Source organism: Tachysurus fulvidraco, chromosome 6 (genome assembly GCF_022655615.1).
Source record: "Tachysurus fulvidraco isolate hzauxx_2018 chromosome 6, HZAU_PFXX_2.0, whole genome shotgun sequence".
Classification (NCBI taxonomy): domain Eukaryota; kingdom Metazoa; phylum Chordata; class Actinopteri; order Siluriformes; family Bagridae; genus Tachysurus; species Tachysurus fulvidraco.
The window spans coordinates 5,859,340-5,872,305 of NC_062523.1; the positions used below are offsets into that span (position 1 = coordinate 5,859,340).

A 12,966-nucleotide genomic window follows, 5' to 3' on the forward strand; every position below is an offset into this window, starting at 1 on the left:
TTCCCCACAGAGCATGTTAGTCTGCATGAGCAGCAGTTCATAAGGAAGCATGTGGCTGCTTTACATTTCTCAGAGTCCACCCTCTGGTTTGTAAATGTTATATAACAAAGTTTTGTGGGTGTGAAATTGGCAGGTGACCAAATATCCATCTATCCACTTTCTGTTGCGCTTATATACAGGGTCTCAGGGAGCCTCGAGTTTATCCCACAGGACTCGGGGCACAAGGCAGAGGACACCCCGTACATGGTACCAGCTCACACACTCAGATACTCGTTTACAAACTATAAACTATACAGAGATGCCGATTAGAACACGAGACATGTCTTTGAACCAGGACGGACGAAACCCCTGGTGCAAGGCAATCTTGCTAATCATTAAGGCAAAAAAAATTAAAATTACAAATTAGGAGGAAATCACAATGTTTAAAGGTCAATGGACTAAGAAGTAAGCTTTTATTAAAAGTGTAGATGTTAGTTGTTTATCTAAATCTTTTATGAACAAGGAATTTGATTTAAATGTATGAATACATCAAGAAAAAAAAATTCTTCTCACTGCACCTGGTTTTCTCTGATCACTGCACGGATATTCCCACCATCTCCCAGGGTAAGAAGGAGGTCTACATCAAGACTCTTTTCTGTTCTGGCACCGAGGTGGTGGAATGAATTTCGCCTAGATGTCTGAGTCACATCAAACGAAAGGTAAAGCCCTCCCTCTTGCTGATACACCCAAACTATCACTTATTTTATCATTTCAGTTTAATGTGTATATTAAAAAAATATAAAACCCCGAACAGAGTTTTAGGTTGATGGTATCCTGTAGTCCGTAACCTAGTAAACCAATGTTACTGTATAGCTTCAGAAAGGGGGCGGAGTCACTGGAGCAAAGGGACTGTTTACATCTGACGCTATTAATGTCTATTAATGTTTCATACACATATTAACGGTGTCACCATTACACATTTCCTAATCATGGCATACCACGATGCCGTTCTAATCCATCTTGTCTTCCTTGACGAATCAATAAGCCATGTTACATTTAACAGCCCTAGAGTTTCATTCTGATCTGTTTGGAATTAGAAAAGGATTAAAAAAGCTTACAAAGTTAGTTTTGGACTTCCATGTCCACAGGCTGCAGTGTTCGGATACCAGCTGCTAATTTTACACGGTTCACGCCTCAGGGAATTTAACCTTATGTATATTATAACACAATCCAATAAATCCACGTAAGAAGCACTAACCTGGAGGCTTTAATAAAAGAAACACAAGGTAAAGCACAACAACCGGCACACATCAAACTCCACAGAATAAAGCCAAAAAAATATTCAGGATCATAAAAAAGTTTCTGAAAATAAATACTGTACATTTCACATCATATTAATTCATTGTTGTTTTTGTTGTTGTTGTTTTTTTTAAATCTTTTTATCCAAGCATGCTCTTTATTCTAAAAGCTGCTTTCTATTAGAAACTAAATTTTTCAAAAAAAAAAAAAAAAAAAAGTAAATTTCAAATATGTATTTTATGTTCACAGAAAAAAAAGTACTGTACATTATCAGTGGGGAAGGAAAATCATTCAAATATATTATTTTTATTGAAAAAGAAATATTGTTCTGTACATCCTCTCATACATACATATCATGATCTATGATATAAAGAATTCTCTGTTGAATAAGGGTTTTCTATTTTTCTGAGAATTTTTTTTTTTAAATACAAATAAATTGTTTCTATGTCTCTTAGCACCTCCTCCACTCCATAAAATACAACAAGTATTGCAACCTAGGTACAAGTATTGCAATTTAGGTAAACATTAAATACACTACGGAGAATATCGATAGCGAACTTTCTGTACATTATTGCATTGTTAGAGCTGCAGAGTTAGTGCAGTGTAGGTCCAAATGAGGATCTTACACAGAAATGAACAACAGTGGGTTTAACTCTTACATCTAGGCCCATATTCATAAAGATTCTAAGAATGATCGCACAGAGCTTTTAATTTAGCTTAAATCTTATCTTAAGAGTGATTCAAGAGCAATCTCAGAGCAATACTGAGCAAGGAAAATACAACAACTTTTATCTTAGAGAAGAGGCGGGGCTAAACCTGTTACTAGGTCTTGACACATTATTTTGAAGACTGTGATTGGTTGACCAATAACAAAAAAATAATAGGAGTGATTTTAAAATCTGGTCTGTTATAAACCTTCACATTATCTAAATGTTAAGATATTTGAGACTATATCCTGTAAGGATTACGTTCGTGACCGATCATATTAGAGGTGCGCTAATATCTGTATGTTATAAATGTAATAAATGTAATGTAAATGTAAACATCTCTGACACAGCGCAGAAATGTCATAATGAACAATTATATTATTTCTGACACTATGGTATTTCAGCTCTGTTTCAGAGACGTTAGAGTATCTATAAATGACATGGCGGTATATATATATGTATAATATATAATATATATAATATATATATAATATTATACATATATATATATATATGTGTATATATATATATATATATACATATACACACATAACATCTCAGACATGGCACTGTTCTGTGACTTCTGTGTCGTGTCTGAGATGTTATCTCTAATCTGATTGGTCACAAAAATAATACTTACACGATCTAATCTGTAGCATCTTATTAACTCACTATGATTATTAAATATTGTATACAATACATTTCTTCTCCCTTTTCACCTTTCGGCCATTTTCTCCTTTGATAAAGAAACTCTTAAACCTCTTAAAAGTCCTCCTCATGACTCCTAACACTTTTTGACCTTAAGAGCTCTGTTAATGGTTTAATGGTTAAGATGTTTTTATAACAACCTTTATTTAGGATCTTCTCTTTAATTTTAAGGGGAAACAACCACATTTCTAAGAATAAAGAATTTTCATGAATATGAGCCCAGGGGTTTACAATAAAAATTGGGAAACAAGATAGAATCAAATGTATATTTAAGGTGTGTGTGTGTGTGTGTGTGTGTGTGTGTGTGTGTGTGTGTGTGTGTGTGTGTATGTGTGTGTGTGTGTGTGTGTGTGTGTGTTTTACTGTATTTTCCAGACGATAAGAGACATTTCTCTTGCCCGAGTGCTAACACTGCTATTTATATAGCAAAAATCCATGAAATATGCCAGGATCTGACTGTATTAGTACTATTTACAGGGGTTTTTCCATCAGTTACACTTGTCTGTTTTCCAGAGGACTACAGTTTTGAGCTAGCTAGCTCTTTACGTTATGGAGATGCCTTGCTACTGTAGCTAACTAGCGTTTTATGCTTAGCTACCCTTCTGGAACCCCTTTTAGTGTAAACTGTTTTACTTTTTTTTACTTTTATTTATTGTCATTAGCCTGCTAATTGATTAAAGCATTTCAAGTACCTGTCCTGATAATGCTGGCGAGCTAGCTATAGGATATAGAGCTATTATTTTACAGTGATATTAGCTAGCTAACTTTTTAATTTAAGCTAAAATGTAAAATAAATAGTTAGAGGCTAGTTAGAGTTAGCAAACAGAACATGTGGCTGATTTCAGATAATGGAACAGCAGGGTTCAGGACTTAGGGACTGCCAGGGCTCAGCCCCTTGTGCTAAATTAACATTAGCTTGGTGATAGCATAGGAATTTTTCATCTTAAAATTAGCCTTAGTGTAGAGATGAGCGAATGATCAGGAAACAATACAGTTCTGATGGCACCAAAGACAAAAAAACTGGACTACATCAAGAGAAGACACTAAAAAAACATTTTAAACTAATATCAAACATTACTAAGCTAAACATGTTAGGGAAATTAGTGTCACTAGTTGGACATCCTTCTTAAAAGCTGCATTATGAGGTCTACATATTCGATGATTCGAAATGTGTGAGATGTTCTTCATGTCAGATTACATGATGGAGGTCTGTTAATGATAGAGCTGTGGTTAACAAAAAATTGTTTGTATAACAAACCAATCAGTTGGGGGTTAGGGCTAAGGAGTTGGACTACTGATTGGAAGGTTACAAGTTCAAATCCCACATCCATCAAGCTGCATTGCTGGGCCCCTAAGCAAGGCCCTACACCCTCAATTGCTCCGTTGTATAAAAAAATGAGATGAAATGTAAGATTCTGTGGATAATAACATCTGCCAAATGCCATAAATGTAAGTTCTGTAGCGATATTTGTTACTGTATTACCGTACGTGAAGCTATACAACCACATTTGTACACATCTGTATTACAGTATATATTTAGCAGTTGTTCAATTTTTATAATCATTTTATGATATTTGTACCAGTTAAATAGTAATACTATGCTGTCCTTCAGTCGGTGGCTTTTAAACAAGAAGCAGTGGCCACTGGTGAGCATGTTGCATTATTAGTTTAACTCAAGACCAAAAAAATTATTTTATGACATGAGAAATTTGTCAGGGTTTCAGGGTCATGCCGAGGACTGGGGGAGTAACACAAGGAGAATGTGGAGTTTGGGCAGAGACAGGAATCAAACCTGTAGGTGTGGGACAAATGTGTTAACCACAAAATCATAAAGCTGGCTTAAGCAGAGAACATTTACCGGCCCGTGTCTTATGTGGAGCGAATTATTGTCTGGAAAATACTTGTGGACATAATCGTTTTTCAGGGTTTTTAAAATTAAAAGGAAAATGAAGATAGAAATCAGCATCGGCTCTGGTGTAATAGTGTGTGTAAGAACTGAGGAAACAAGAGATGGGAACCCTGTGGGTCTTTTTTAATAAAAGAAAGTCTAAATAATTCAAAATGACTTGTTTTGAAGAATTGTTAGAATGGAAATTAAAATGGAGACTCTGTGATAGCTCCAAATAAAGAAATGAGTCTGTGTTCATTTCAATGAAAATAGGATTTTTAGTGTGCGTGTGTGAAGGAGATGAGTCACCAATTCCTTCAGAGGCTGAATAAAGAAACTACACAACAACAGATTAAAAAAAAAGACAAAATGAAACAAAAAAAGACTAAACGTGGAAAAGGGACAAATTCCAGGACATCATAGCATCATCGACTACACGATACGAGACGGCACACTTTCCCTGACCACATCGAGCCACTCAACGCAACACGTAGCATCTGATTGTTGTAGGTTCGTGATTGTTAAACTTTTTTATTTTCTTTGTTTCCAGAAGTGTCTGTTCCATTGAAGAGGAAGACCACGATCATTCAAGTCAATCAGGAAGCAGTTTTTTTAGTTATTTCCAACCACTCTGAGCACCTCATGAAAACTTGGACCATTGAGAGGAAGAGGATTTTTTTTTTTTTTCAATTGTACAAGAATCCAAAAATACTCTTCCTCCCATAGCACATGAGGACTTGGACCATCAAAAAGTTTCCTATTAAAAAAACAAACAAAAAAAACATGTCTTTGAGTATTCCATGCCTGAGAGGTCAAAGGTCAGTATTAGCCTCTCGCCACTCAGAATTACTTAGTATGGGGCAAAGAGGATGGAGCTGCTGGAGGGCCGGATGGGCCCCGGTGCCCCTCGCAGGAAGGAGGCTGGCAGTCCCGGAGTCTGAAAGATGGAGGTGTTGGGGCGTGGGTGGAGCGAGATGGACGGAATCGTGGTGGAGGAGAACGGAGTAGAGATGAAGGCTGGGGAGATGGGTTTCACGAGGTCCTTCTGAAGAGCAAGCTTAGCCTGAACACACAAAGAGACAATACGTTTATTTTAGAAAGAAAACTTGTATAATAAATGTTTGTTTCTTTATTTTCTTTGAAAAGCATTAAAGGTGCAATGTTCTGTAGTGTTAATTCTGAACGTCTTTGGAGGCTACTGCAAATGTGGGCGGCGACATCACACATCACCGCGTTTATATAAATATATACTGTAAATATTTCAGGATCATAGAAGCAAATACAAAATAATTGTGCAAATATTTAGTGTTAACATATAGCACAAATCTGGCAGCTTTTCTTTTGATGTTAATTTAATATACTTTTAAAGCTGTGTCCTATACAACGTAACGGTGTGACGCCATGACACGAAATCGCAGGTGAGAGTTCACTAAAGTTAAATGCAAAACATCTTTGATGGTAAATGAAAGTTACTGGAATAGAACTTGTAGTGTGACTGCGCGTTTAACAGAACACTCCAATGTTTCTCAACCTAAAATCTGTTTAATCTCTGTTTTAAGAACCAAAAGTCTGTCTACCCCAAACTCATTAGAATGGAAGCCTAAGAGCAGCTGATTAAAGGATAAGTGGCTGAGAGAAGAATAAATCACGTGCAGTTTTAATAGTGAAGCTGTGGTGTGATGCGGCTTTATCCCGATCCGAAGCCGAGTTACTGTTATCTCACAGATTATTTCCTTTCTACACAGAAAAATATGGACTCATGTCTTTTATTCCTCTCAAAGCAACTTGAAAACACTAATTAATAAACAAACTTTTTATCAATTAAATTATGACATTTGACCTTTCTATACAAGTCAGTTCTGGTTATCAATCACGTTAAAGCAGCTATAAACAATCGTTCCTTCATCATCCTGTCTTTTTTCCCTTTCTTTTCACTTTTTCTCCTGAAGAAGGTCCAATATTTCCCCTGACTGCTACCCTGACAGGTCCTTACATTACAAAAACTTCAACAAGTCCTCCATGCATGTCTTTCTGAATAAGCTGTTTCTATGGTAACAATAAAATGTGAAAACGTGATCATATATAGTCATGTAAAAAATTAGGCCACGCCATGAAAGCGTGTTTTTTAAAAATAGTTAAACATACGGCCATTTAATCAATGTAAACAATACTGGGGTATTAAAGTAATATAAATTTAAAAAAATAAAACCGAAGAAAGTTTTTTTTTTAAATGATCTGTAAAATGTAATAAAAAACAAAATCTAATTTCTTGTGAGGAAAAGTAAAGACACCCCCACATTTATTTGTAGTTAAATTGGACAAAATTATCTACAGTAGATGTAAATTATTACATACATGTTACAGAGCGTTTTGAAGAAGATTTATTTTATTTAAAACTTAGATATTTAGTTTGGTTTGCTCTTAATTTGTCAAGTGAAAGGTATCACCATAGTGAGATCCAAAGAGCTCTCTGAAGCCTTCAGAAAGAAGAGTATTGATGCTTATGAGTCTGGTAAGGGACATAAAAAAAATCTCAATAGAATTTGTAATCAGCCATTCAACTGTCCGGAAAATAATTTAAAATAAAAAAGTTGCGAACATTTAAAATAGCTGGCAACTAGGCTAGGTCAGGACGTCCATGTCAGGATCCAGCCTGGACTTTCGGACATGTGCATTTGTTTATGTTCTGTGTTCACGTGTCTGCCCTGCCCTTCTTTATTCCTCTCCACCTCCGCCCACCTGTTCCTTATGTGTTAATTGTCATGTGTATTTAGCCATGCCGCGTTGCCTATGGTGGCACGGAATCCTCGTTATTTGTCACGTCGCCTGTCGAGTCGTGTCCAGTCCTTGTCCCTGTTTTGTGTTTTTTTGTTTATAAATCAGTTTATTTGTAGCTATCCTGCATTTGGGTCTGTTTTCATCCCCACCCCACTGACAGAAGGATTCCGCCACTTAAAGACACAGCCGAATAGCATCAGCCTAAACCGACTTATTGTGGGAGCATTTTGCTTTTTGGACTGTTCTTTTTGCCCTGTTTTTCCCTGGACTTTTGTTTTTTTTTGTGTGACATCACTACACATTTTTTCTGGTGGGGGACACCACTCCACTTCCTGTTTTCCCATGGAACATGTGACAACATCTGTCAAACCTTGTAACATGACAAAAAAAAATTCCATTAAATCCACAAAGGACTCTCTGAAAAGTAAAAAAAAAACAACAACAGAGAATTCTGGAAAGGCCCAGTCAAATCCCAGATCTAAATCCTACTGAGATCCTGTGTGGTGATTTGAAATAGACCATACGTAAGAAACCCCTCAAACATCACATAGCAGAAAGAGTTCTGCATTAAGAAGCTGGGGAAACTTTCTTCAAGTCGATGTCAGAAACTAATAGATGGCTACACGCCTCATGCACTTACACAACTTTCCTCTACCAGTAATACCTTTTTTAACTGTATATCCAGTACTTATATACATATATATATATATATATATATATATATATATATATATATATATATATATATATATATATATATATATATATATATGTGTGTGTGTGTGTGTGTGTGTGTGTGTGTGTGTGGTGTGTGTGTATATATATATATGTATATATAGGACTGGTGTCATTCCATCCAGTTTACTGTGAAGCAACAGATTTGGCTTCGTGATATGTTTCACATTATACACGTAATAAAAAGTGCCGTAATGTAAGAAGGGTCACATAGTTCAGGGTTGTATTTTTACATTTAGATACATTAACCACCCTGGAACATATTATTAGCATCTGTTAGCGAGCAGACTAGTGCGCGGGTTGGCTCACACCGCTGATCCCTGACACATGAGCATCTCTTGATGAAAGCGCTTGATTACAAAGTTGATAAATAATGCATTACTGCCAGGGAGCTGGAGCTGCGCTGCTGCTTGTTGTAAGGACTGTATTTGGGCTTCAGAGGTTTGCCTGCCACTCGGTCTTTGTGTCTTCTGCTGGAGATGTGCTAAAAAAAAAAAGGATTAATAAATATTTAATTCAAGCATTTTGTTTTCAACTCATTTATGGTAGTATTAAAGAGAATGGTTTACAGTTTTCCCTGCAAACATAGTCGTGTCAATTGTGGACTGAGACCAAACATTAAGGTGTTACTTTGCTTCCTTAAACAGAATAATCAAACAACTTGGGTATTATCATCTACAGAATACACAGGACATATATAGAACATGGCGAGCATCGTTGACACCTGACCATAACACCCACTAAATCCATTCCAAATCCATGGACATTAACATATTTATTCCCATGTAGTGTAATAAGAAGCTCTTCTCTCTGTTATGTAATTGACAATATCAATAGCTTTGACAGTGGAAAATATGTTCTATCTCTTGATAATAAAAGTGGAACAAAGGTTAGCATTTGTAAATGTCAGGGTGCTTGATTGGCCATGTGCACCACAATGAAAGCTTTCTACTAGATGTTAGAGTGTCACTGTGGGGATTTGTGATCATTCAGCTACAAGAGCATTAGTGAGATCAGACACTGATGTTGAGATAGTGCGGAGGTCTGAGGTTCAGTCAGTGTTCCAGTTTATCCCAAACGAGTCAGAGTCAGGGCTCTGTGCAGGACAATTGAGTTCTTCTGCTCCAACCTTAACCTCCATACCATGTCTCTATGGTACTCTGTGCTTTGTGCATGGGCGCATTGTCATGCTGGAGCAGGGTTTGAGTCTCTTAGTTCCAGTAAATGGAAAATATAATGCTACAGCATACAAAGACATTCGAGACAAATCGTGTGCTTTCAAAAATTGGTGAAATAGCAGATATCGGCGTGATGGTCAGGTGACTCATACACTACTATACTATAAACACTGAAGACTGACATTGTGTCCAGGCTACCTATCACAGTTGGACGCATTTACATTTGGCAGACACCCTTATCTACTATAGAGTTAAGGAGTGGCAGCTTGTTGGTCCTGGGATTTGAACTTACAAACTTCTGATCAGATGTCTAACGTCTTAACCACTGAGCTACAATTATAGTAAATCCACCTTGTAGCTCCAGTACAAATATATATAGTGAGTGGCTGTAATTTCATTCCAAATGTTATGTAAAATAACATACAACAATGATCGTGAAGGAAAGAAGAGGAAATGCTGTCTAATTAGACAATATTAAGAAAATATCTTTACAAGTGCTAAAGAATTAATCCTACAATAAATGTTAATAAGAATGTTATACACTGTCTGGATTTTTTTAGTCAAGATTTCTTTAAAAATAAAAACAATAGGTAATGTTACTGAACTTTACTATTTTAGGTAGCTTATGAAAACTAATTAACATTTGGACACAATTAACAATTAAACGCTTCTGTGAGTTTGAAGCTTTCAGACCCGCACCTGCTTAAGCTGGATTTCTGAATTGACGTGGACGTCGCAGATCTCGCAGTGGAACGTCTTGTTCTGTAATCCCGACCCCTTTAGAACGTTGGCCTGCATTTTGAGTTTGGAGCCAGGTCTAGGGTAGGCTTTAATGGGGCCGGCTCCGTTCCTCGCCTCCAGCATGGTTTTGTGCTTTGAACCTGCCGTGACAGATCAGAGCCAACACGTCACATGACCACATGATCACACTGCTGTCAGGAATTATTATATAAACCGGGTTTAACCTTCATGTTCTGGTCACTGAGCAGCGTGAGCTCAAATGACACATCGTATCTTCCTTCTCTTTTTTAGTTTCACAAAGATACGCTGTGAAAATGATCTTCAATAAAACACATAGCTTTGAAATTTATTTTTCAATCATTAGAATGAATCAATTTTATCAAAATCTAATCTTTACACATGCTTGAGAATGTCTGTCTGTCTGTCTGTCTGTCTGTCTGTCTGACTGTCTGTCTGTCTGTCTGTCTGTCTGTCTGTCTGTCTGTCTGTCTGTATGTATGTCCAGCAATTCATATATCTATCTATCTGCCTGGCTACTTGTCAGTCTCTGGGTCTGACTATCAATCCATATATCTGTCTGTCATTCTGTCTGTCTACCTATCTGACATCTTGTCAGTCAGTCTGTTTACCTATGTCTGTATGTCTGTCTGCTTTTCAGTCAGCCCAGCTGTCAGTCTGTATGCCAGACTGAAGAGTAAAAAAAAAAAAACACTTGATTTTGTGTTTATTTCTGATATCAAAATCCTAGAGGAACTATGTAACTTGTGTCACTTGGCAGTAACTTATCCAAATTTGAATAATAAACATCATCATCATTATCATCATCATCAGCAGCAGCAGCAGCAGCAGCAGCATCATACTATAACTGCTACTACAAATTATTATGCAATTTCCTTAGAATGTCCTGCCCTTCAAAAGCTTTTAGCTGATTTAACTGATGTAGCTGAGAAGTCAGAGTCACCGTAGGTCTCGGTGCAGGCTGTATGAAACACGGTGAAGCAGATCCGAGACCAGCAAGAACAACAGCCCCAAACATCAACCGGCACAAACATCTGTCAAAGCGAATCCCACCAAAGGTCAGATATATCAAGTGGCAAGATGCACACCATGCACAAAGGACCAAGGAAGGGGAAAAAACCCCGGGCCAGACCGGACAACAACTGCAAGCATCAAAACAATAAGCCAGGAGACAGATGCAACTACAACATCCAGCGTACACAGATGAGGAATAATAAACAAAAGCAACAACATCCGCTCATTATTTCGGAACTGCAAAATCACGTGTCAGCTTAAATGCAGATGCCAGATGCTCAAGACACGCTATCCTATCACTGAATCGAATGTAAAAGCAATTTACACTCAACACTGTGAGTCCTGCATGTGTTTAGTCATTAGCAGCTCTGGCTTTCATACCCAAAAATATCAAGTTTCTCTCAGCAAGTTCGAGATGTTCCTTCAGCGTCATGGAAATAAGCAAGATCGCGAAGTTTATATTTAGCTTGGATTTAAATTGTATCTTGTCAAGCATCCCAAACATATCAATTAACACTTCGGGGGATTTTTTTTTTTCCGACTTGAAGAAACATGTCCTTGTGACAGAACGAACACAACAGGGAGCAAGAGACCCGGTGCTCAGGAGCGGCGGCCGTCCCGAGCAGTCTGTGCTAATGAGAGAGAAGAACACAAGGGAGATTTGAGGGAAAGTTGCCAAATGTTTGGTGCACCTGTGTTGTGAGCCTCCAGCTGTGACAGGGAGTTGACAGCCACTTTACACAGTGAGCAGTAGAGCAGTTTCTTGGCTTTCTCCTCCTCGGATTCTGCGCTTGGTTCAGCTGGGCTCGGTTTGGGGCTGGCTTTGTGCTCTGCCGGTGAGCTCGAGAGCGCAGGACACGGCTTACAGGGGCCAGATACTAACGGAGAGGCAGGCACCAAGAAATGTGGAGAGGCGGGGGCTTTTGGAGTGCATGGCAGTTCTGCACTTTTCTCTGCAGAAAAATAAAGAGAGAGAGAGAGAGAGATTGAGAGAGAGAGAGAGAGAGAGAGAGAGAGACTTTGACTTTTTCGACACTTTATTTACACAAGTCACATATCATTAAAATTCATGGCGACATAATAAATAAATAAATAAATAAATAGATAGATAGATAGATAGATAGATAGATAGATAGATAGATAGATAGATAGATAGATAGATAGATAAAGATGTTAAGATGGCTTCTACATTGATTAAACATGGGTGATCAGTTGAACTCTGGGGAAAAGTTCAGTTCTCCTTCCTGCACAGAGCACAAAGCATTCTTCCAACACTACACACATTTAAAACCATCAACATTGTTTGTACTTTTGTAAAAATTAAAATCAATTAAAATTCTTGATTTTATCAGCCTTTTTAATATCGTTGTGGCATCACAGTCAGTGTTCTGTGCAATCTGGTTTCTCCGGCTCAGGTATATTGCCATCTTCGCTTGACCGAAGATGAAGTTGACCAGTTGGCACCTGAACCTTTGTTTCCTAATGTACTTAAAACCAAAAATAAAACACTGAACAGTTAAAACAACATAAAACAGCCTTAAAATGCTCCGTAAAAACATAAAGAAAGACTGTAACCTGGAGCAGTGAATAAAAGCATGAAAAACAGTTTGAGATTTGTGTTATAATCAATATGATTGACTCTCATGCTCATCTCTCTTTGTCAAAGAAAGAGAGATTTGGACAGAGAGACTGAAAGAGATAAATACGATACAGAGAGAGAGAGAGAGAGAGAGAGAGAGAGAGAGAGAGAGAGAGAGAGTAAGACAGAATGAGAATGACAATAAGATGGAGAGAAAGAAAGTGAGAGAGACAGCTAGAAAATAACAGAAAAAGAGACATAGAGTGAGCAGGAAAAGGAACAGATGAAAGAAAGAAAGAAAGAAAGAAAGAAAGAAAGAAAGAAAGAAAGAAAGAAAGAAAG

General features: G+C 37.4%; 1 protein-coding gene across 2 annotated transcripts in view; it reads right to left on the minus strand.

Moving 5' to 3' along the window:
• Positions 1 to 2,968: 2,968 nt before the first annotated feature.
• Positions 2,969 to 12,966, minus strand: part of znf385b (zinc finger protein 385B) — a 58,373-nt gene continuing 48,375 nt past the window's right edge. The window contains exons 3-6 of one of the 2 annotated variants that reach the window (XM_047814919.1): positions 11,738 to 11,998; positions 9,972 to 10,153; positions 8,480 to 8,578; positions 2,969 to 5,644 (exon numbers count right to left, since the gene is read on the minus strand). In XM_047814919.1, the coding sequence (XP_047670875.1) occupies positions 5,432 to 5,644; positions 8,480 to 8,578; positions 9,972 to 10,153; positions 11,738 to 11,998 (755 nt within the window). In that variant the 3' untranslated portion in view covers positions 2,969 to 5,431. Of the gene's footprint in view, positions 5,645 to 8,476; positions 8,579 to 9,971; positions 10,154 to 11,737; positions 11,999 to 12,966 lie in introns of both variants that reach the window. The other variant, XM_027162539.2, reaches the window with a different exon arrangement.